Source organism: Populus alba, chromosome 1 (assembly GCF_005239225.2).
Source record: "Populus alba chromosome 1, ASM523922v2, whole genome shotgun sequence".
In the NCBI taxonomy this organism is placed as follows: Eukaryota; Viridiplantae; Streptophyta; class Magnoliopsida; order Malpighiales; family Salicaceae; genus Populus; species Populus alba.
The window spans coordinates 39585734-39609062 of NC_133284.1; the positions used below are offsets into that span (position 1 = coordinate 39585734).

The 23329-nt window shown below is 35.2% G+C and overlaps 4 protein-coding genes across 6 annotated transcripts; 1 reads left to right on the top strand and 3 right to left on the bottom strand.

Annotated features, from left to right (window-relative positions):
- Nucleotides 1-34: 34 nt before the first annotated feature.
- LOC118062720 (uncharacterized) lies at nucleotides 35-8226 on the bottom strand. Of its 3 annotated transcripts, none has more exons than XM_035076555.2 (10): nucleotides 7801-8226; nucleotides 6606-6658; nucleotides 6228-6351; nucleotides 6016-6139; nucleotides 4505-5151; nucleotides 3601-3877; nucleotides 3241-3517; nucleotides 2532-2693; nucleotides 985-1446; nucleotides 35-601 (listed from the first exon to the last, which is right to left on the bottom strand). In XM_035076555.2, exons 1-10 carry the CDS (start codon nucleotides 7994-7996, stop codon nucleotides 314-316), a joined length of 2610 nt encoding a protein of 869 aa, XP_034932446.1. In that variant the 5' UTR covers nucleotides 7997-8226; the 3' UTR covers nucleotides 35-313. The 3 variants fall into 3 exon arrangements, with proteins under 3 accessions (XP_034932446.1, XP_034932445.1, XP_034932447.1); XM_035076554.2 differs by having other exon boundaries at nucleotides 2532-2696; nucleotides 7801-8225; XM_035076556.2 differs by having other exon boundaries at nucleotides 2532-2696; nucleotides 6615-6658; nucleotides 7801-8224.
- Nucleotides 8227-13190: 4964 nt separating this feature from the next.
- LOC118062722 (uncharacterized) lies at nucleotides 13191-17466 on the top strand. The gene is made up of 4 exons (XM_035076558.2): nucleotides 13191-15196; nucleotides 15774-16367; nucleotides 16745-16793; nucleotides 16878-17466. Exons 1-4 carry the CDS (start codon nucleotides 15133-15135, stop codon nucleotides 17086-17088), a joined length of 918 nt encoding a protein of 305 aa, XP_034932449.1. The 5' UTR covers nucleotides 13191-15132; the 3' UTR covers nucleotides 17089-17466.
- Nucleotides 17467-18255: 789 nt separating this feature from the next.
- On the bottom strand, nucleotides 18256-19759 carry LOC118062723 (cold-regulated 413 inner membrane protein 1, chloroplastic). Its single transcript, XM_035076562.2, has 6 exons — nucleotides 19540-19759; nucleotides 19321-19452; nucleotides 19137-19232; nucleotides 18899-18963; nucleotides 18676-18745; nucleotides 18256-18589 (listed from the first exon to the last, which is right to left on the bottom strand). The coding sequence occupies exons 1-6, from the start codon at nucleotides 19698-19700 to the stop codon at nucleotides 18424-18426; spliced, it is 690 nt and encodes a 229-aa protein (XP_034932453.1). The 5' UTR covers nucleotides 19701-19759; the 3' UTR covers nucleotides 18256-18423.
- A 1398-nt stretch (nucleotides 19760-21157) lies between these two features.
- Nucleotides 21158-21571, bottom strand: LOC118062709 (egg cell-secreted protein 1.1). The gene has a single exon (XM_035076541.1). It carries the CDS (start codon nucleotides 21569-21571, stop codon nucleotides 21158-21160), a length of 414 nt encoding a protein of 137 aa, XP_034932432.1.
- Between the last annotated feature and the right edge of the window lie 1758 nt (nucleotides 21572-23329).

The following is a 23329-nucleotide window of genomic DNA, read 5'->3' on the forward strand; positions in this document are numbered from 1 at the left end:
AGAAAGAGACTCCGTCCCAGGTGTCCAGCAGAAGGGAAAAAAACAGTTAACTTTGACTATATAAGGAGAAGAGGCGAACAAGGAGAACAAAATAGTCCAGCAGCCCAGATTAGCACACGTGTTCCTAAGTTAACCAGATCAAGCTGGGAAATTACGCAGAATCAACCTCATGGCACGGGGGCAGTAGCTACTCAAGTTCTCTTTAGATCACCAACAAATCATTACATTAAATTATTCAAAGGCAGGAACGCCTTTGATTGGCCACTTTCAAACTCACTACAATGCCCTGAAAAACCAGGAGGTGATGGAATTCTTAGTAGCTGTTTTGCCACAACTGTTGAGCCTGCTTTGATGGCTGGCCTTGAGACCCGCCTAGGGAACCATCCCTTGTGTTTTGCTGCTGGTGTTCCACTGACATACCCGATTGTGAATGATAATAATTTGGGTACCCAGGTGCCCCAAAATGCTGCGATGGTTGCTGGCCTTGCCGGAACACACCGGGCTGCTGATTCTGCCCCTGGAAGTTGTAATATGTACTGGCAGGGACGGCCGACATTGTTCGTGAACCAGGCCCATGCATCCACATGGCTGAATTCTCATTCTGACAACACAAGATAAACCTTACTTCAGCTTCACATAAATAAAACATGCAATGAATGAAATTATTCGCGACAGCCATTGCACTGCTCCCTTCCGTCGCAACATGCATGTGGAACTTGCTTACGTTAATTGTCCCCACATAAATGTGAGAGAGTAGGCAACACCAAGTGTGAAGTGAATAATCTACCCGTGAAACCATTACATGATGGTGGTCATAACCACACAAAACTCAAGTTTCGAGTAGCTACAAAATGATTCTGGACTTGTTAATGGGAATTTTCATCACGACTCCTGTCCCAATTTGGATGAGGTGTATTCAATGCAGACTAGATAATTCGCATCCTTGAGAGGTTGTCAATGCCCAGTATAGAGCAGAGGCGTTACCTGCTGAAGTGAGATCAAGTGGCTGGCATCCTTGTATTGAGAACTTAAAACATCATCATAGCCTATTGTTGTGCCTGCAGGGGCAGTAGGTGCATTCAAAGGAAAGTTTCCTGCAGGAATGCTGGATGAACTACCATATCCATACCCTGAAGGAACAGCAGCAGACTGGGGCAAGCTGCTTACAGAAACGCTGTTCTTGTATTGTGGAAGCACTGCTGCCAGCGACTGATGGTATGTATTATTACCAGAAAAGGTCTGCTGAAAGGCTGATGGCATATATGTGTAGCTTTGAGCTAAGAAAGGATAGCTGATCATGTTGGGAAAATGTCCCAAAGGAAGGGTGGGCTGCGAATAAGAATGCACGGCGAGGTGTTGTGGAGGAGCAGGTCCCGTGGCAACATTGGCACCAGGAAGCATCTGAGGAGTTGGCTGAGGTGTAGAAACACCACCTGCTCTCAAAGCCTAGCATGTTTACAAGCCAATAATCAGAACAAGGAGAAAACAATCAAAACATAACACTCCAACCAAGTTTGAAACTAGATTCATCACGTAAATTTCTCTCATGTGATTTCATTTTCTCTTTCTAGATCACCAGCCATATCACATCTCATTTTCCAAAAAATCAACTACAAGTAACAACTCGAATCACCAAAATATAAAGCCAATTCTATCATTATATCCCCCAAAATCATATTATATTCAACTATCAACGAAATATCAGAAATCACAGAAAAGGATGATTGGTTTTGTTGTGCTTCAAAGTAGTAAAAAATGGTTATGAGAAGTTTTCTCCTAATAAGGTTGTCTCCACTATTTTACAAGACATGTTTCATTCAACTAAACAGGTGCAGTCTTCAGTCAGAAGAAATAAAACCTATCAGAAGACAGCCAACTTTCCAGACTCACAACAGTGAGGTCAGCTATGAGTTAGCGCTTGTAAGCTCTCATCAGCTGAATCCAAAACCCACAAAGTTGTTTAATATGTGATACAAATAGCTGTTACTATACAGCTTAGGAGCAAGAAAATGTGCATGCAAAAATCTGTTACCACATGCTCATCATCATCGATGAATTCTTTATCCTGGAAGAGAGATGGTTGAAAATTGGGGAATAAAAGAGATCTCTAGTTAGCAAGTGTTTTGCACATCATTTGTGAAACAGAAAACAGAGATGCATTGCAGTTTCACTACATCCATGTGATGCTACACCATAACCAACATCCATACAGAACGAGTCTCTGCTGAATGTTCAATTTATCTACTTGGTTATGGACTCGGGAACCTGAAAGTGTGTGAAAAATAACAAAAATGGAAATCTCTAGATTCTAAAATGGATGTGAGGAAGGTATGCATGGTGCCTACATAATATTTTTCAGTTGGTTCCACAAATTGATTTTTTTTCTTTGTTCTTTTTAGATTTATTCCCTACCTCTGCATATGGAACTACAGAGATCTTCCATAAGTCAACAGTTTAATGACTTCTTAATTGATTGTGAAGAAAATATAGTAAGCTTCATCAAGTTCAAGAAAGCTATGGTAGCAGGATACCTCTGACATGGAAATGCCAGGACCACTGATAGAAGAAGCTGCACTGTTGTATTTTGTAGGCAGTGATTGCGTCACAGGGAAGGGTGAGTATGGAAGGTCAGTCTCCCTCCCAGTCTGAACTGTTGAAGCCAACAAGGCACTTGGCAAAGAATTTGTATATGCCTGCTGTAAAATGAAAATGTAACAAGGAAAAAAGGCCAACCAATCAATATTGAGGTACTGTCTTCTACATTTAGTAAGTTAATAACACAAACTAATTAAGTACAATGAGAAACATAAAAATACATGTACATTACTCCACACACACACTCCGCTACACAAATAATAAGATACAAATAAAAAGGAGGATGGAGCAATGATACTTCACCGTATGCTATTTTATTCTACACTTTCATTTATCTAGTGTGGCCATCACATAACAAATTTAAAGTTTCTTTCCTTTTTTTTCTCTAGCACACCAATCTCTCATGCATAAAATGAATATAAAAGAAAAATTATCTGTAGTTAGAACCTGTAAGTGAACAAGAACGACTGATAAAATCCTTGTCTTCAATACAAAACCAAATCTTGCTCATTAAAAAAATATATATATATATATATCTGACAGACAAACCACCCTTGACAAAAAAAAAAAAAAAACTTTATATATCACGCAAAAATAACAAATTATACACTCTGGAGATAAGTGCAGTTTATTGCATCGCATTACCATTACACTTGAGAAAGGAGCAATATTCTGCATCTGAGTGCTTGTCTGTGAGTTGTTAAATGCAGCACTCAACTGTTGAGTGTTTTCATAACTAAAACCAGGTGTTGATGAAGGGAATGCATATTGATTCCCTTGAGCAGCTTCAGATGTCTCCTTCAAAGTCTCCGCCTGTGGAACTGGAGGAGTATCGTAATTCGCAGCACTCACACCAGCTCTATGTATTAAACTTTCATCTACTGTATTTCTGAGATGCTCATCCCCATAATATTCAGGATTTCTACAAGAAATATACATTCCACTTATTATTAAAGAGAGAGAAAAATATGAATGGTAGAAAAATATACCATAAAAAAGGCATACCTAGTGTCTGAATGATCAGTTGATGAAGCATCTACCACTTCAGATGTTTCTTCCAAGCTATTATTCATGGGCATTGATGCATAATGCCCAGGAAAAGCCGAATTCATCCCAGATCCAAAACTCCCAAAGCTTAGGTGTGAGCATTCTTGAGTATGAACTTGCAGGTGATTTGGAATTATCACAGAAGGATTATCCTCTTCAGGCTGCGCCCCCTGATCATCATTCCGCAAACTTAGTTGATGCAAGTTAGCAGCCACTGATAAAGCGCCATCTTCAGCTGAAATCGCATGAGATACAATCAATTAGATAAACTGTCAATACCTCCTTAAGGAAGGCAAAGGAGACAAGTTTAGAAAAGCATTGTTGCTTGTCATTTAAAGACAAACCACAAAATAATCAACTCCACACAAACAGTGTAGAAATGATGTTGACAGTCCCCATAGAGAAGGGGCTGATGAGAAAATTTTGAAACAGTAAAGGTGAAAATACCAGCATTCTGTTATGAAGCTACATGTTTTATGCCAAAATTGTTTCCTTTATTTCCCCCTTTTATGGTGCATGGATGCTGGGTGAGAGTATTACATTCAAGCACTTGAAAAGTCATCAACCAACCATAAATATACCATGATTGAGCCATGACTCTCAAAACTCCCCGGGCAAGTCTTACTAAATTTACTTAATTTGCATACAAAGGCTCAGTTCAAGGCTGCAGGAAATTTACATAGGAAACGACAAAATCATCACAAGAAATTAAACTGGTCCGTCAACACTTAAGATAGACCTCAAGTCAATGTTGAACATTCTCAATTGATTGAAATATCATTAGAAGAAAAGTTTCAATTTTGAAAGGAATAGTTGAATGCAATTGGAAAATGATTAAATGAATCTAAAACATTAAACTCACCTTCATTATTCTCAAAAGTATGTCTGTGAGACTGGTAGGAATTGATGTTCCCATACATATTATTATCAAAAATAGATGAACCTCCAGAACAATCCTCCTGCATATTTCTAGTAGATACAGAAGCAGGTCCCAAATGGTTTGCATCAAAAGATTCATCAGCATCTTCTGATGATTGAACATCATCGAACTGGGATTTGACGTGCTGACTACCTCTATCTAAAGGCAAGTTAGATAGATCTCCATACAACTCAGAATCTGCAGGAACCTCCCGAACAGGTGATGCGCTGGCAGCAGTTGGCTGCTCAATTGATGGCCATTCATCATTGGAATGAACATGCTGGTTTACATCAATTTCTGGTTCTGTATTTATTTCCACCACCTTGGAAGCATGATTTTCTGATGAATGGAAGTCATGGTGTGATGCTGCCAAAGGAGGAGCTGTGGCATGGTGATGATTGACGCTTTGATGAGATGGCATGGTAGATGCCTTATTTTGCGGCCTACCCATTTTTACAATGTCAGCCAATGATACCTGACCTGGAACCCCTATCCAGGCAGATTGATATCCAGGAGAAGGCTGTGATGAAGAAGAAACTACATCACCTGCCCCTACAGTTGACATTTTATTTTCTGTGGCCACAGAATCACTGCATGAAATGTAAATAAAAAATAAGAAACAACAATCACGACATTGCATAAACATTAACACAGGTAACCATATTGCATAATACATACCAATACAACTAAGCAATGCTTCTACATGAATAAATATGAGTGCATAACAAATGCTCTTCATTGAAATCCAAGGGAAGAAAGCATCCAGTGGCTAAGAAAAAAAAACGAAAAAAAAATGCATGGAGCAGACCACAAATATAACATAACAGCAATAGAATACTAATTCTTTTTGCAACTGGTACTTATTCAAAGAATGCCTAAAAGCTTCTTCCAATAGCTAGTTTCAAGGTCTAATAAACCCTACATGCTTAACTAAATGACCAGACTACTAGCAAATTCTATGTCAGACTACTTCATCAGAGCATCAAAAACTTGTCTGGACATAAAACATCCTCTTTCACAGAATTAAACAACCTAAGGATGTAGCATGGATCCACAAAAAGATGAAAGCTACATTCAAAATTACTGCTACTGTGATTCATAGTGCAGTCACTATGTGCCCCAAGCAGGTAAAAAGTTCTAGTTTAACCCAGATTTGTTCCGGTCTAAGCAAAGTATGCAAATTGGAAGCTAACCAAGCACATATCCCAGGCCAGTAAACCTCATGATGGCTTTTTTCTAAGCACAACACTAGATCTGAAGTAAAAGGCGTACCATCACATGTATTATAAAGACATACTTAACCAATCAGCACCAACATATGACTTTTATTATACCATTCCACAAAAACATGAATAAATATTGAATTATAATGTATTGTCAGTACATGTCAAATACAGTATTAATCTGCAAAAGCACAAAATTTGTCACTATTAAGGTTTAAATATGGACATTACCTGTGATATGGAGGTTGCCAATTAATATTATTTCCTGCCATACCGGATGCAGAAGGAGGACCAGCATAAGCATTTGCTCCATTTTCCTTCTTGTATGAAGGTTTGCTATGCAAAGTGCTAGATTCTGGAGAAAAGTTGTTTGTTATGGTCCACATTCATTCCACACTAACAAATGATTAACTCTAGTAAATTGAATTGCAGCATTCTCATACCATTAGAGCTGAAATAGGCAGGCCTACCAGGGCCACCCCGCCCATTGCGGTCTGCACCACCTCTACCACCACGATTTGACATGTTATTAGCACCTCGAGGCCTGGAATCTGTTGAGTCCTTATTCTAATCAACAACAAAGACAAGTGAGAATGTATGACATAAAAAAAAAGTAGCTAAAGTTGGGCCAACGAAATGAAATCTTAGGAATTTTCTAGTTAACAGTTTAACACGCAAGACAAAATTGCTACAATAGCATTTCAAACAAAAAGACAACAAACAATGTGATTTTTTTTTTAGCTTGACCAATGAAAGTAAATTAAGTATATGACTATCACATAAATCCAACATTCAGGAAAATCAATGAGACAGGTATCTACATTTTCCACCTCTTTTTTCTTTTCTCGCTTGCTCTTCACCTCATGGAAAGGATCTACACAATGAACAAATTTCAAGTCAAATTCACATGCAGGCAAAACTCATTAGAAGACTCAAGAGTTCTCAATTTTCCAATTGCATAAAGGACAGTATAAACAGATTAATTATCAGAACTTTAAAGCAAAAATTGACAAGAGTATTAATATAAAGTAATGACAAGAACCAAAACATAGAGATCAAGCAAAATGATTAATGTAACAACTAAAATCTCATATACATGCAGTCAAACAGCTCTGAGACATGAGAAAAATGGAATCACAAAACGCTAAAACAGCTATTAAAACAACATGGTCATCATTTATATCAAGCAGTTGATGTTGAAAAAATGGCTGAGCAGTGGCAGTGGCCTAGTAAGATGTCAATCACTGTTACTTTCATTTTCTGATAAAAAGAGGAATTACATACACACTCAAGATACAATTATGAATGTGCTTGCAGACATTTTGCTCAAGTAAGAACAATTTAGCATGCTCATGATGGTCACCTAATGTTGAATAATCAACATATCCAATTGAAAAACCTAAATTCTCAATGATAATGAAGAGAAAGACGGCTCTATTGTCATGTTTTGTTGAAAAAGTAGAAAGTTCAACTATATTTCTCCCAAACTTCCTCTGTATAACTTCTAGTGTTCATACCTACGAATCAGAACCAAGCAATTACATCAAAACTTCAAGACTACAATACGCACTACGACCTGCAGTACAGCAATACTTGCACAAGATGATCAAAGCCGAAATCTGACCACTAAGTTGAACTACCGGAAAGTTAAAAACTTTGAACTTTTTTAATCAAGAAGTCCAGTTAATTACTTCCTCTTGTCATGCCCAAGCAACTTAATTAAACAAATTCATTAAAACAATAAGAGTAACACAAAGAACTATAACTAAACACACTGTTCAATTACCAAAAAAAAAATCAATATTTTCAGTCCATGAAAAAACCCTAATTTCAAAAGATTTGAATGCTTAAAACTTGAAGAAAAGCAAACAACTTGAAATTGAAAACTTCGATTTATCCAAATCAAATTAAAACAAACTGAGAGTCTAATAATAAAAACCCTAACCCCAATACAGCACTAAAACCAAAAATACTTGAACAAGAGCATAGAGATAATATGGTTAAGGGGAAAAAAACCTTGAGAGAGAAGACGGTTAACAGCCTCGTTAGGGTCCATGTTACACTCTTTAAGCATAGCATAGATCTCAGGTTCAGGACAGTTAACAATCTCCTTCAAGCTCTGTACCATCTTCCTTGACGCTGCAGGTATCCCTGATATTCCAGTATTACCCTTTCCATTATTGTTATTTACTCCTCCTCCTCTGCCACTCATTCTCTCTCTCTAAACACGCACGCAAGCAGACGGTATCTGCCTCTGTATCTCTCAGATCTGAAAAGAGGAAGACAACGCTGTTTGCTTGCCTGATTTTCTCTTTGTTTTTATACGCGGCGACTGGGTGTTAGAGGACCAAGTTGAAGAGGAAGAGGAAGAACGAAAGAAACAGAATTAATGCTCCCACGCTTGCTTTTAGCACCCAAAACTCCCTGTATCTCTCTCTTTCACTCTTTTGTATATGTGATTTAAAAAAAAAAAAAATCCTTTTGTTATTGTTTTTTAGATTAAAAAATAGAGGGGGTAGGGGATATGTTCTTTTCTCTTATCTTGTTTTTCCTGTTTACTGAATTAAAATTCTCTAATCATTACCATTACAATTACAATTAAAAGAAAACCTAATAAATTGTCGAAAACATTGTAGCTCCAACCATTATAGATTGATGAAGTGTTTTTCCTTTTTTTTTAATTCTTGGAATATTTTTTTATCTAGTCATTGAATTGTTTTTTAATTTTATTATTGACTGGAAATTTAGTTAGATAATTTTTTATATACCTTTTTTTATTAAGAAATAGGTTTTATTTCTTGCAAAAAATTAAAAATATTGGGATCAAAATTGATAATGAGGAAAAAAAAAGAGCTTTTTTATTGTTCATCATGTGCCTTTTTGGCAAATTTTCCTTCCATAGTTTTTGTTTTGTTTTTGTTTTTTATTTTTTGATCTTTTTAATTTTAAACTTTTATATTTAAAAATAAGAAAAAAAATGTCACTAAAAAACAACAAAAAATAAAGAAAATTGATCTGTTTGGCTAGATGCCATGAAAAAATTGCAAATTTGGTGTTAATGTGTTCATCTTAACATGAGTAATGCACTTCCATGTTATGATTAAAAAAAAAAGTTGATCGATATCAAGAAAGATTGTTTTTCCAAATATTTTATGTTTTTGAATTAAGCTAGAGATATTGAGAAATTAATTTATTAAGTTTTTTATGTGAAAATATGTTAAATTATATTTTATTTTTTTAATAAAAAAAATATCAGCTCAATTTTTCAAGCGCTTCTTTAGTGAATAAAATCTATGTAAGCAAATAATATGTCATCTAATTTATTTTAAAAATAAAATAAAATAGTATTTGATATTTTTTTTCTGTCCTTAAAAGATAAACAAGAAGGATAAGTTTGCAAACTTGACCTTTCAAGTCTAGGAGCATCGAACCATCTTTTTTGTCTGATGTCTAGTCCTTTTTTTATGTTTTTTTTTATTATTATTTTTATTGAAATACACTATAAAAAAAATGCTTAATATGGTATTCAAAATATTATTTAATTTTTGTCATGGTTCTTAAATAATACTTTGGGTTTTATTGGAATATTAAAAATTTATTGTTTTAATTATTTTGCACCTAATATGAAAAAAAAAAAACAAAAACAAAATTGCTTTTTAATATTCAATGAAAATAATAAAAAAAATTTTAATTTTTTTAATATGTTTGTTATATAGTTTTATCATATTTATTATTTTTTTTCCTTTAATCACATATAAAATATTAAAATATTATTGGAATAGTTTTTTAAAACTTGCTTTTTAAATCATGATAGGGTTTTATTTTTTAAAAACTTTCAAATAATAAAGATATTTATCAATAAAAAAAATTAAGATTTAGATCAAAGAAATATATATAACTTTTTTTTATTCTGCCCATGGAAAATGTGCTTTTTTTCCCTTACAGTAATGTAAAACTTTTTTTTATATTATTATTAATGGCTCGGGAGTGTTGTTGCAGTTGTTTTTTAAAGTACTTTTCATACCGAAATACATCAAAATGATGTTTTTTTATTTTTTAAAAAATATTATTTTTGAGATTATTGCATTAAAACGAATCAAAATATAAAAAAAAATTGAATTTTTTAGAAATATGATTTTCACGGTATCCCAAACAGTACCAAGACAAATAAGATGAAGAATTTGAAAGTATACCAAAAAGATTCTTCGTTGAAGAAATAAAAATTGGGGAATCAACAAAACATTTTGATGAGCATAATGATTCCCTTGAATCTCTTCTTCTTGGAGATCTTTGTCATAAAGATCATCCAATAACGTATTACCATATAAATTGGGGTCATAAATGAAATATTTTTAATTAATGTGAGTAAATGAAAATCTCAATAGTTCTTTTATCTACCGTTTAGAGGTGTTTACTTTTCATTAAATTAATATTTAAATGATTTTAATATGCTAATATTAAAAATAATTTTTTTAAAAAATAAAATATATTATTTTAATATATTTTAAATAACAAATTATTTTAAAAAACAACCATTAATAAATTAATAAACAACTGCCCGGGGAAATAAAAAAAGAGTTGAAGAATAAAAATAATTTGAGCTTATCCTATAGTAAAGATTCTCATATAAAATAATGTACGGCCACTGGCGTGTCCCAACGAAGAATCTCCACGCACCTTTCCCTACTGCTGGAAGTGGATGACGGCTGTCCTACCTGATAAGAACCCCCGCTCTTCCTTTTCTTTTTTTTTTTTTCTTTTTTTTTTTCCATTAATTATTTAAAAATTCTGTAGATTTTTTGGTTCGCTATCTGAGTAGGACAGTAGGCATGCTTGGCACAGTTTGGGTATTTTAAAAGTATTTTAAAAAATTTTAAAAATTTAATTTTTTTATTTTTTATTAATTTTAAATTAATATATTTTTAGTATTTTTAAATTATTTTTATATACTAATTTTTTAAAAAATATATATATTAATATACATTTTAATATAAAAATATCATTTTAAAAAACAACTGAAACTACTCGTTAAACAAACTCTTTGTCTACTCGCCCCGATCGAACTCTTTCGCATTTATTTCTCTTTAGTCAATCTGGTTTAATGAAATGATGTTGTCCCATTCATCAAAACAATCTCTCAATACTTATACTTATCAATATATTCATGTCTCATAATACCAATTAATAAGTCAATATAAAAAATATTCCTAAAACAATTTAATTTTTTATATACTACACATGACCGTTAAAAACCAGATTGACTTTACAAAATTTTAAGACAACATCATTTCATTAAACCAGATTGACTTTACAAAATTAAATTTTCTTTCTTTCTTAGATATTGAAACGACAATGTTTTGGATTGCCATGAATTAACTCGAGTTAACTTGAAAAACCTATAACCAAAGTTATGAATTTCATTACGTTTAATAATTTTATTTTTTGAAATTTATGTTTTATTTAATTATATGATAAGAAAAATACATATACTAGGAAAGTGATCAATTTTTTTAAAAAAAATATATCATGAAGGATAGTTAAAAAATAATGCTTGCCAATATTATATATAAAAAAAGACTAATCTTATTCAAAATTAAATTAAGAATTGAACGGTCAAACAAGTTTGGAGCTATAAGGCAAGAGTTGTGTGCCTAGCCCTCTGTTTATTTGTTAGCACTTGGCATCGTCTTCTTGTTTTTTTTTTTTGAAAAAATAAAATAAAATAATATGTCATGTACATGTCAAATTCAATCTATTTTAACTTGAAAATGCACAATTAATACTTTGAAAATGTCAATAAATCAATTTTTATACTCGAAGCACTCTTAAATCAATTTAAAAATATAAAATTAAATAAAAAAATTATTTATGAACTCCGATTTACTTTTTCTAATAATACAAAGGGTACAAAACACCAAAATAAAACTTTTTTTGTCATTACCTAAACTGATTTTTTTTTATTGCTAAAATATAATCAATTAATCACTTTTTTTTTCCTCGTTTTTAAATAACTTGCTCTCTCTGATCTGCTAAACTCACGATCTAATTGTAATCTCGCCACGGGTTTAGTATTAAGTATAATTAATTTACAACACTATTTTAATTTGATTAATCCTTCTAATCATCACTTGGATAGATCTCAATCTCAAGTTACATTTCCTATCGAGGATAGCTTACTCATGGCTAAATCTTTTCCATTCTTTTAGTAGCTCATGTAAAAGATGAAGGGATTGTATTGCTCAGGTAACCTTTCCTGCTTCACTTTATGTTTCGTAGTCTATGTTTGTGTGGTGAAGGCAGAAGAAAGGTTGGAGAAAGCAATGGAATTGTGGGTTTGGTCTTGGTTTGATAGATAAATAGAATGAGAGAAACATAACTATCAGATTCTGCTATTACATGGAGATGGTCTCCACCACTAAATCTCAAAATCGAGGCTTCTTGACTGAGATGAAATGCCATGAGGTCTGCAGTGTCAATTTCTTTCGACTGATTTTGACTCTGGCCTTGGATAGAGAAATAGAGGAAGGTGGAGGGTGTTGCCGTGTTGAGACTCAAACATACTGATAGTTGATGATGGCTGATACTTACATGGAATTGCTATGTAAACGTCAACTGTTTGCTGTATGTTTACTTTGATGATCGTCCCTGGATATTTGATGATCTGGAAGTCCCATCTGAAAGGTAAGTGGTGTTGGGTATGCAATCAAAGTCCCATATTGGTTAGAAATGGGGAGGATCAAGGGTATATAAAAATGGACAAATATCTTCATTGGTATGAGGCCTTTTGGGGTATAGCTCAAGAGCAAATCCATGAGGGTTTAGGCCCAAAATGGACAATATCATACCAATATGGAGATAAGTGGTGTCCGTAGTCCCTACAAGTGGTATTAGAGCCTTGCTCCGGAGTTAGCCATTATGGATGAATCCTCGGAATGCCGAACAAAAGGTGGTGGGCCCCCAAGCAAATCACGATGTAATCCGTGGATCAGCTCTATTGGATAGGCGGTGTGCTCCAGGTGCTTCACGGACGTGTCCTGGCTCCAACACGGTGAAGAGGAATTGACCTAGAAAGAGCAAACTCTCAAGTCAGGTAGTGCTCTCCGGATGCTTCATGGACGTGTCCTAACCCCAACACGGTGAAGTGGAGAATGAAGAATCATGGTTAATAGAGAGTGGACGGATAAATGATCGTTTGAGGGGAGGCTCGGTGGTCCTTTGTTTGAGAGGAGGATTGTTGGGTATGCAACCAAAGTCTCACATTGGCTAGAAATGGGGAGGATCAAGGGTATATAACGATGGACAAATATCTCCATTGGTATGAGGCCTTTTGAGGTATAGCCCAAGAGCAAATCCATAAGGGTTTAGGCCCAAAGTGGACAATATCATACCAATGTGGAGATAAGTGGTGTCCGTAGTCCCTACAAGTGGTGCCTGACATCCTCTAACAGTTGAAGACAAGGGTAAATGTTCTTGAGGATGAAACTTGGGGATTGATTAAGAACTGATAATGGGATATCCCTGAAAATCATTGGCACTGAGATGTTTAATTGGGAATCAAGATAAGGGTTAGATGGGGATAAAATAGTTCATAAATAGGATTATTGAAGGCCTGTGCTTGTGGGAGAAAGGATTTCTGGCAAGGTTGGCTAGCTTATTCTGCCAATAATGTACTCTATTTATGTTGTTTCTATGCTCTCTTTCAATCAAGAAATTCGTGCATTTGTTGTCCTATAGATGAATACCCATCTAGGACCCCCTTCAACTCGATTTCCTTTCAATGGTGTGTCCATGGAGGGAGAAAGCACATATGACAGCCAATTTGTGCTTCCCTAGCTGACTAATCACTTAATTCTGTGAGCCAGAAACATAAACTGACCTGACGCATCTGCTTTTGCATTCTTCCCTGCAACATACAGAGGATTTATCACTCAACAACGGCATCGATGCTGGATAATGTATTGGAAGTAAAAGAAGAACTGCTACGAAGAAGCATTTTCTTTTACTGAGGTGTGGACTGTGGAGGTAGAGGTTGTCGCATGGGATTTTCCTTCTAAGATGTATAGGCAAAATTCCGTTGTAACCAATGATGAACCAAGGCTGTTTCTTCTTCCTCTTGTAGTACTGGGATGCGTGATTATTTTCCTTCAGCTTATAAAAGGGCGTACTTTCGAGATTCCTTATGTAATTTGCAGTTTCTTTCTCCTGATAAAAATCTTCTACTGTCATATAATCATTGCAATCGGTAGTAATGAGGACAGAACATGGAATCATACTGGTTGTTTTCTGCGATTAAGATATAAGATGGGCTTGGTGCAGTGGTGGCAATGGAAGAGTAGAGCTGTGAAGGTAACATGATGAGTAACAACGGACAAGGTGGTTGTGGATGAGTGGCGGTGGCTACCGGTGGTGGGGGTGGTGGCAGTAGAGTTACATAAAATGTAAAACATGAGAGAGATAAATTGATATTTGAATTATATAAAAGGATTAATTGTTTTAGAATTTGGAACCATCCTAGAATTATTTTCATCCAAAAGCAGCACCATAGTTTTCTGAAAAAGCATCAGTAGTGGCGAATAAAACATAAGCCCCGAGCTTCCTCGTTGTGAAAGAAGCCCCCACTCTTTCAGACAATGCCAGCCTAACAAAAGGAAAGGAAAGGAAGCAGCAGGAGCAGCATCCAAGCACAATCTCAAGCTTTCCCTGCCAACTATGATATAATAGTAGAAAGTTCCCGTAAGCAGTCTCTGAATTTATGCCTAAAATGGACGGTATCCTTAACTTTGCATCCTTCTTATTCAAGGAATCATGATTTTTTTATTTATTTTTTTGCAATTTGTAAATTGATCAGGCTAACAATAAACAGCTAGGGTTACAACTCATCTTTTTATATGTATATATATATATATATTGGAAAAGGGTGAAGCGTATCCAACATAAAAAATCTCAACCTGCCTTTAATTTTTTGATTCAGTCCCATAAAACAGTAGAAAGAGGAGGGAAAATTGCCACAGCATCACAATCACATATGTATATATTCCCAACAGAACAGATAGCTCTTTTACCTTTTTCCTCTTCATCCTCTTTTTTCAGTACCTTCCCTTGCTTGCAAAATTTAACTACCCCAATGCCTCCTTTCTCAAGTTTTCTGATATTCTTCCTTCTCTCTACGACCCAAGGAAGCTTTGATTCTTCGAGTTTTATTTATATAACTTGTGCCACCATGATATTTAAGCTCTTGTTCTTTGTAATAACTCCATTGCTCCTGGCTTGGTTTGTATCTCATTCTTCTAAACAAATACGAAGAATTCCAAAACCACAATACAGCAGCCGCAGCAGCTTCTTGACAATATGGCTTCTGGAGGAGCTGTTCAATGTTTCGCAATCTTCCTCCTGTATCTATTCCTCTATCCAGGTGATTGGCATTTCCTTCTTTCGGTTTCCAGCACTGCACTCTCATTTTCTTCTTAGCAATATTATGTGCTCGCGTTTATATAACCATGCATATATGTACATGTTCATGTGTCTCACAAAACAGAGGATCCTATAACAAGATTGTTATAAACATTTCTCCTCTGTTAGATGGTAACGGCTTTTGTTTAAACAATGAACAAAAATAGAAATCTATATAGAAATTCGTTGCTTGTGATCATGCTGTAAACTACATCTTAGTGCATGAATTCTTGTGCGTTTTCTGACTGCATGAAACCCAATTCTCAGAAAGAATCCGTAGGCATTTGATTTTGAAATTCACTCTTTTTCCATTTTCTCTGAGGAAGGAAAGCTGAACTCGTGCTTTTCTGATCGATGAAACCCATTTTCTCAGGTTTCTGCTTTCAGCAAATCAGGGAGTTGGTGAAAACTTCTGGGTTTAGGATGAATGATATAAAACTTCATTTTCATCCATTAACATGAAACAAGATGAGAATAACTTGTCCTGCTCAACATAAAAGAAAAGATAGAAATCTGATCCTGACTTTTGATTTGTTCAGGTCATCCAAGTGTTGCTGAAATGCCGATTTTGGAACCAATCCAAAAATATAAAATAGTAGGCGATGAAAACAGGATGCTCATCTCATATTCAGAGACCGCTATCCAACTAGATGCAGTTACAGGAGGGGTTCCCATTATCAATCCAACAAATCCTGGTTCTGGAACAACTCCTGTAGTAAATCCAGTAGACTCTCCCCCAGCACCAAGTGGAATCAACCCAATACCTACAACGCCCCCAGCTGGTATGGTGCCCCCGGCCACCATGAACCCCCCAACCACCACAAACCCCCCGGCCACCATGAACCCCCCAACCACCACAAACCCCCCAGCCACCACAAATCCGACCTCATCAGGAGGAGCATGGTGTATTGCCAGCCCAACTGCTTCACAAACTGCCCTGCAGGTTGCTCTTGATTATGCTTGTGGCTATGGTGGTACAGACTGTTCCCCACTTCAACCGGGTGGAAGTTGTTATAATCCAAACACCCTCCGTGATCATGCTTCTTATGCCTTCAATAGCTACTACCAGAAAAATCCAGTTCCCACAAGCTGCGTTTTTTCCGGAACAGCACAGCTTACCACCACTGATCCAAGTAAGATGACAGAATATCATTTTGCCATGCTGCAGAAGTTTTGAAATCTGATCTGTTTACAATTATTACTGTCCATAACCTAAATTCACTGCTTGGTAGGTCTCTTCTCTTGAAAAAAAGAAAGTTTTTCTGTTTAGGAAACCCTGTTTCCCCTTCCAAATTTATTTTTCATAGCTATGACTTGTGGCTTAGGTCTAACTCATCTTTCAGCCACGAATCCCCTAAATTTTTATCTACTCTTAATTCCCCTGCTCTTAGTCCATTGGCCATTCAAAATCCTTAATCCATGGCTGTTGCCGAAAGATTAAGCTTGAATCCACATAATTTGCTTCCTATGAGATTCCTTAACTTCTCTGTTTGCACCGCCCCTATTGCAGGCAGTGGAAGCTGTCACTATGCATCATCACCATCCACGACAACACCCAGGTAAGCTTTCATATCCATTTTAAAACCATTCCTATCACCAAAATTATGCAATAGAAACTCAATTCATGTTTTTGGAAAATGCAGCATAAGTCCACCAGTCAACCCAGCTCCAACTCCCCCAACCCCAACAATGATGACTCCCACAATAACCTCACCTGGTGGACCACCAACAGTTTATGGCGTACCGGAACCGGTCGGCCAGCCCAGCTCAGCCACCTCTGTTTCATGCTCTTTACTTTTCCTCTTCTCTACAACTGGTATCGTGGGATCACTTCTTGCAACAAAACATGTCTAAGGGCATGGAGTTTCAGTCCATCGCTACCCTCAACGAGATGACAACTCCCTTGATTGCCACCAAACTTCATGAACTTCAAACACAAGCAGTGAGAATCAACAACCACATATTTTCTCGAGGATTTGTCCTCGCCATAAAATGTTACAATCTATTTTCCCTACTGTGCTTTTTGGCTGGTAAGAAGCTAGAAGAAAATGAAGAAGACCGTAGAATGTCTGTGTCTTAGGTTCTTGTGCTCGTAGACAAGTTAACTAGTTATATTCTCTCAAATTTTTGGCATTCAAAAGCATCGGACAAGCTTGTCTTGCTTTAGGATTGCTTTTACAGCCTGTGTGCTCGAAGTATACGATTTAATATATGAATTAGCAGTTAGTACCAGACAGAATCATCACCCACAGAAAGAGTAGACGACAATAAACAATTGGGACTGGTAAGACTACAACAATGCTCGTGGTAATTACTAGACGAATTTATTTCATCCAGTAACAGAGGGATTGATGTTATTCCCCGCGTAGCAAATGAACATGCTTCAACACACACCACCAAGCTGGCCAAAGGCAGCGAACCTCATAAATGGTGTCACCTGATAATAATCTTACCCCAGAAGAGGATAAAAGTATTACAGACGACTAAAACAGAGAAGCAATTTTTCACCAAAGATTTCAATTCCTTTGATTCCTATAATAAACTCAACCTATGTTCATTTGTCTTAAATCATAAGATAGTTCTGTAGATCTTGGAAGTCTTGAAAGTAATTTGATCAGACATTTAAAGCATTTTGCCATATTGTTCATATTCTCCTAACTCTTTTAGAGTTAAACCATACAAATCTTATTGCCATTTAAATAACAGATCAGATGAGCTTCTTACTTTGCAACAAATAGCAACTTGAGTGAAAACCAGAAGAAGTTGCACCGTATTTTAGCGATCCTCAAATCATAATGATACCCATATCAATCCTTTTTGCCATCATATCCTCTCAACATAGTTCAACTCCATTTGTTTTTAATTTAAAATTGCACTCTGGCACAGAATGAAAAGGAAAGCTTGGCTATCACACCAGTACTACTTACCAGGAACAGCTGCGTTTAGAAGAGCATCACGAGAAAAGCAATTAGATCGGGACTCTCTAAAATAGATACAAATACATGTAACATTTAGAGACGGTAACGCTAAGCATTATTAAGTAATTTATCATTGATTCAAATTCTTACACATTTTATTATCTGCCAAAGAACCCATACCTATAGCTAACATGGTAACATAAGATGACACCAGGTGAATGTTTGTTTATTCCTGTCACCTTCCACATGGGTTTGGTAATTTACCTAAAACTCAGATCAAGAACAAGCAAGATGTGACAACAACACACGCAACAGCTATGGTGGCAACAACTGAACCTTGCTCAAATGCTCTCTGCAAATTCCCTATCCGTGAAAAATGCTGGAAAGCCAAATAGGCTGCAATCACCAAGCCAACAATAGCACCTTCTTGCTTTCCCCTGTAAACACAACATTGCAAGGAATATTAAGGTAAAAAAAAATGAAACAGACATGATTCTCTCTCTTGATAAACACATCCATCTACCTTATGTTCATAACTTGATGAGGAGCCACAATTACCAAGAGCAACGCCATAAACGGCAACTCAAGTTCACCTATGAAAAAAAGAAGACCAAAGATTGAGACTTTTAAGAAATCCTTACCCGTGGTTAAAATATATCAAAATCAACTATATAACATGCGGTGATCCTCCTTAAAATTTTAACTTGTGGGATTCTATAGAAGTTAAATTGAGGAAGAGAATTAACCGGGAAAAAAGAAAAAGAGACGGTAGAGAAGGGCAAGAAATGCAGTCCAAATGCCATATTCACCCCTGCAAATTTTGAAACACCAAACTTGTAGCATAAATCCTCCACCAACCCTCAATACAAATCACTCACTGAATTTAATTAATATATATAAAAAAAGTAACATTTTCTTACGGAACAATTATCATTAACACAGTTCATAATCATGTCGATGATAGCATAAAATAAAATAAAGTACTTGATCCATGAAATGACGGCTGCCGGTGCTTGGAGAGCAAATAAAGGAACAAGAAAGGACTTTTGGACAGCAGTGCCTTTTACCAGCACCAACACCCTGTAAATAATTTAATCCAATTAAAAAGGAAAGAAGAAGGAAGCTCAAACAACAAGAGAGAGAGTGATTAATGAGTATAGAGAGGTACACAGAAGAGAGAGCAGAAATCCAGTGGAGACTAGGAGTAGTGATGGATCCAGCATGGCAAACAACACCAAACCCTCTTCCCGGTTCCTTCCTCTTTACCTTCATCATCATTTCATTGCTCTTTATCGATAATCTGTACATATTGTTGTATAAACACAATTAGAAAATGAAACAAGCAAAAAAATATAACAGTAACGGTTAGCAGTGAGAAGAGACCTACCTAAGAGGATTGAAGGTGGTGAAAGAGCTCGAGAGTGGTGTGACTGTAGGAGACCTAAGCGGGTTTTGTATAGAAAGAAACTGCTTCTTCTTGCTGCCGCTGCTGTCGGCGAGAAAGAAAGACTGTGCAGCTGGCGGTGATATAGACATCAGCATACTCATCTCTCTCTCTCTCTCTCTCTCTGTATTTTCTTGTGAGGAGTGAGGGCTCACTCCTCTCCCTATAAATAAGTAGCGAGCCAACCAGCTAATAATATAACAAATTTGAAATTTTTAATTTTTTAGAGCTTTTTTATTTTAGTTATTTATTTTTGTGTTTTAAAATATATATAAAAAATTATTATTTTTTAAATTTTTTTATGTTTTTCTATTATTTTGATAAACTAATATTAAAAATAATATTATTATTTTAATATATTTTTAAATAAAAAAAAATCTTTATAACAATAACACACAAGATATTTGTCGTGGGGGGTTTAGGCTAATAGCAATGCAACAAGTGTGCGGTGACTGATTGATATACACAAATTACCACTTTCATTACTGTTTTGACCTCCAAATCTTTATCAATTAATAAATTGATAAATTAATAACTATTTTTATAAAAGGGTATTGTTTCTTAAAAATAAAATACAATTTGGATAATTAAAAGTCTGAAAAATGAATGAAAGTCTTTACTCATTTTTTAAAAAAACAATTAAGGATAAAATCATATTCAAATTATTAGATTTTTGTTATTTAAAAAAAATATGTTTGCAAAACCTAAATATTTTATATAAAAATAATATATACCTCCATGTGAGTTGGGTTCAGTGTTCTATGTATCATCGGGATCTTGCTAATTGATTTGGGACAACGCAATGAATGAGCGAGGTGACTTAGTAATCCAAAATAAAGATAATAAAATGCAATCTTGGAATTTTATTATTAAATTTCCTTTTGTTCATACATATGCCAAGTACCCGGCGTCGGTAATGTAAATAAAATCCATCTACGTAAATCCAATTATGATTTGAAATTGCTTTTTATTTAATATTCCAATTTTTCCATCTATTTAAAATGCAAAATCCACCTTGCTGCCAATATTGAACTGGTTTGTTCATCAAATTAATCTAAAAAAGATTTGAAATGCGAGCCCGAGATTTTCTCAATCGCGAGGCTGATATGATCAGTGGTGAATTACTCGTTGAAAACAACTGGATCGGGAAATAAACTACAATTAATACCCTTGTTCTTGGTTAACGTAAACATGCCAAATTAAGCAATCGATGAAGATGAGAGAAATGGCAATGAATCGTGCGTCACTGTTTTGAGCTTGCTTATTATTTTATAATTAAATAATGTTTTGTATTAAAATATATATTAATAATTTTTTATTTTTAAAAAAATTATTTTTAATATTAGTATATTAAAATGATTTGAAAACATTAAAAATATATTAATTTAAAATTAAAAAAAAATTAATTTTTTTAAAAATACTTTTAAAACAGATAAATAATTAAAAACATGAGAGATTGGTTATATAACGTAGAAACGCTAGGAAAAGAGTGTTTTATTGCTGCTACAATCACACGCACCACTTACAGCCGATCTCAAAAAGTCTAAATCAAGGAAGCAAATTAAGTTTGCTTTGGAACAACCGTAGCAGGCATTACAGATGGCGGCGGCGGCGACGGAGTAGCGGGATCGGCAGCTTTGTCGCAGTATCCCTCAAGAACCTGTCCCTCTTCAGGTGTAAACCCGAGTGTGTCAATCATTTTAGGCCAGCAATGTTCACCGATGGTCCTCAGGGCCTGGCAACAGCTAGGACCAAGCTGAGCCTCGCCGTTCAGGAAGAAAAGAATAATCTCCCCGGAACATGCTTGTAGTTGCACCAAAGATCCCCAGCAACTATTCTGCGAGTCTCCGTCTAGTTTTAAGCGAGCCATAAGGTTTGAGACTGAGGCCGATGGTCGAGCCCTGGCCTTGTAGCAGTCCAAGCTGCTGCAAGCCAAGAGAGCAATGAAAAGAGAGAGCTTAGGGTTAAAAGCCATTGATTTTGAGCGTGATACTGTCGCTAGAGAGCAGTATTTGGTCAGGTAACGTGTGGTTGAGATTGTTGTAGATCGCTGAGTGATTTTATACAGGGATCGATGAACATGGCGTCCGATTAATTTGAACGTTAAATTACTTGAAAGTGAGGAGGCTGCAAATTAATGAGAGAACGTGGGGGAGGAAATGGAAAGGCCAAAAGACAATAACCATCCATGAAGTTTATAACTATTTATTTATGGCAACTAAATCAGATTATTCAGTAACTGGCCATAATTAAAAAAAAAAAAAACATTAGCAAGCTAGCTAGCTAGCTATGAAAGGATAAGATTGTTCGAGCGTGTTTGGCAGTGTGGTAGCGGTTGCTTTTCAAATAGCTTTTCGTGCCGAAATACATGCAAATGATGTTTTTTCATTTTTTAAAAATCATTTTTGATATCAGCACATCAAAACGATCCAAAAAGTACAACCGTAACTCAATTTTAGTAAAAAAAAAAAAAAAAATTTGAAATTTGTCAAAACGCAGTTACAAACGCAGAAACAAACACTTCCTTCAATGAGTTGTTAGCTTGCTGAACAAACCTGGGCTTTAAATTGGGCCGGCTACTGGGCTTGGTCTAAAAATTATAGTCTAATAAATCATTTGCCTAACAAGTGTTTTTTCTGTCCTTTTCTATTGGTTTGTGCTTGGAATTCTGCTAGTTTCAATATAATATGCCCTTGTTTGGTATTGCATTCAAGCTTTTTTAAACGGTGGTTTCTGAAAATAATTTGAAATAATTTTATTAGTATTCATTTTTATTGGCTTGCTTTTAAATACTTTAGAGCTTTGTTAGTTAAAATCAAATACCAGTATATTATTAAATACAATATTCAGTAATAAAAATACTAATAAAACTACTACTTATACTAGTAAAAATGAATACTAATAAAATTACTTATACTAGTACTCTCCTGAAGACAAGATAAACATCCTTATTTGTACTAGTTGTAAGTTATCTTGAAAAAAAAATCTCAGTAAATAATTATAAATTTATTATAGAATTCATAAATTAAATAGGAAAAAGAAAGTTACTACTCTCAATATTTATTTTCACAAACTAAATAGGGAAAACAAAATCACCATTAAAGAAAAAAAAATCTAAACCAAATAGGAATAAAAATAAATAACTTAAGAAACAGATACTCTCTACTAATAATCCTCTTTCATCAGTTTTCTTGAGGTAGATAACTCATCCTCAAGCTCAAATCGCTATTGCAGTTCTGTTGAAGACCATGCGCAACATACTCAAACCTTTTTTAAAAACAAAACCAATCTTAGCATCATATTAATGACCAAGTGCAACCTTGTAGAGTGCAGATTGCGTTTGTGTAATCGTTGGAAGAGTTTTCGTATAAAGAAAACTTTGTCCAAGGATTAAAAAAGAAGATTCCTCATTGATGCCATGAAATGTTGGGTTGTGACAGTTGATTTGAAAGAAACTGTAATCTTTTAGCTTTCACACGTCTATGATTTCAGCCAGTGGCATGGCCTTCATCTTTCATAATGACCCCATCCTGGCGTTTATAAGACCAATTTGTTTCAGGGACGAATCATGCAAATTGCTAACAGCGAGAGACTTATTTTTTTGATGTTTTTATGAGTTCAAGATCTTGTAGTGTAGTTTCACTTGCCTCCTTTCCAGTTTTCAGCGAGGCTTTCGTTCAATTTCCATTTTTTCCCTTCAAAACTAAGGCTAGCTTGACTTTCAGACGCTAGT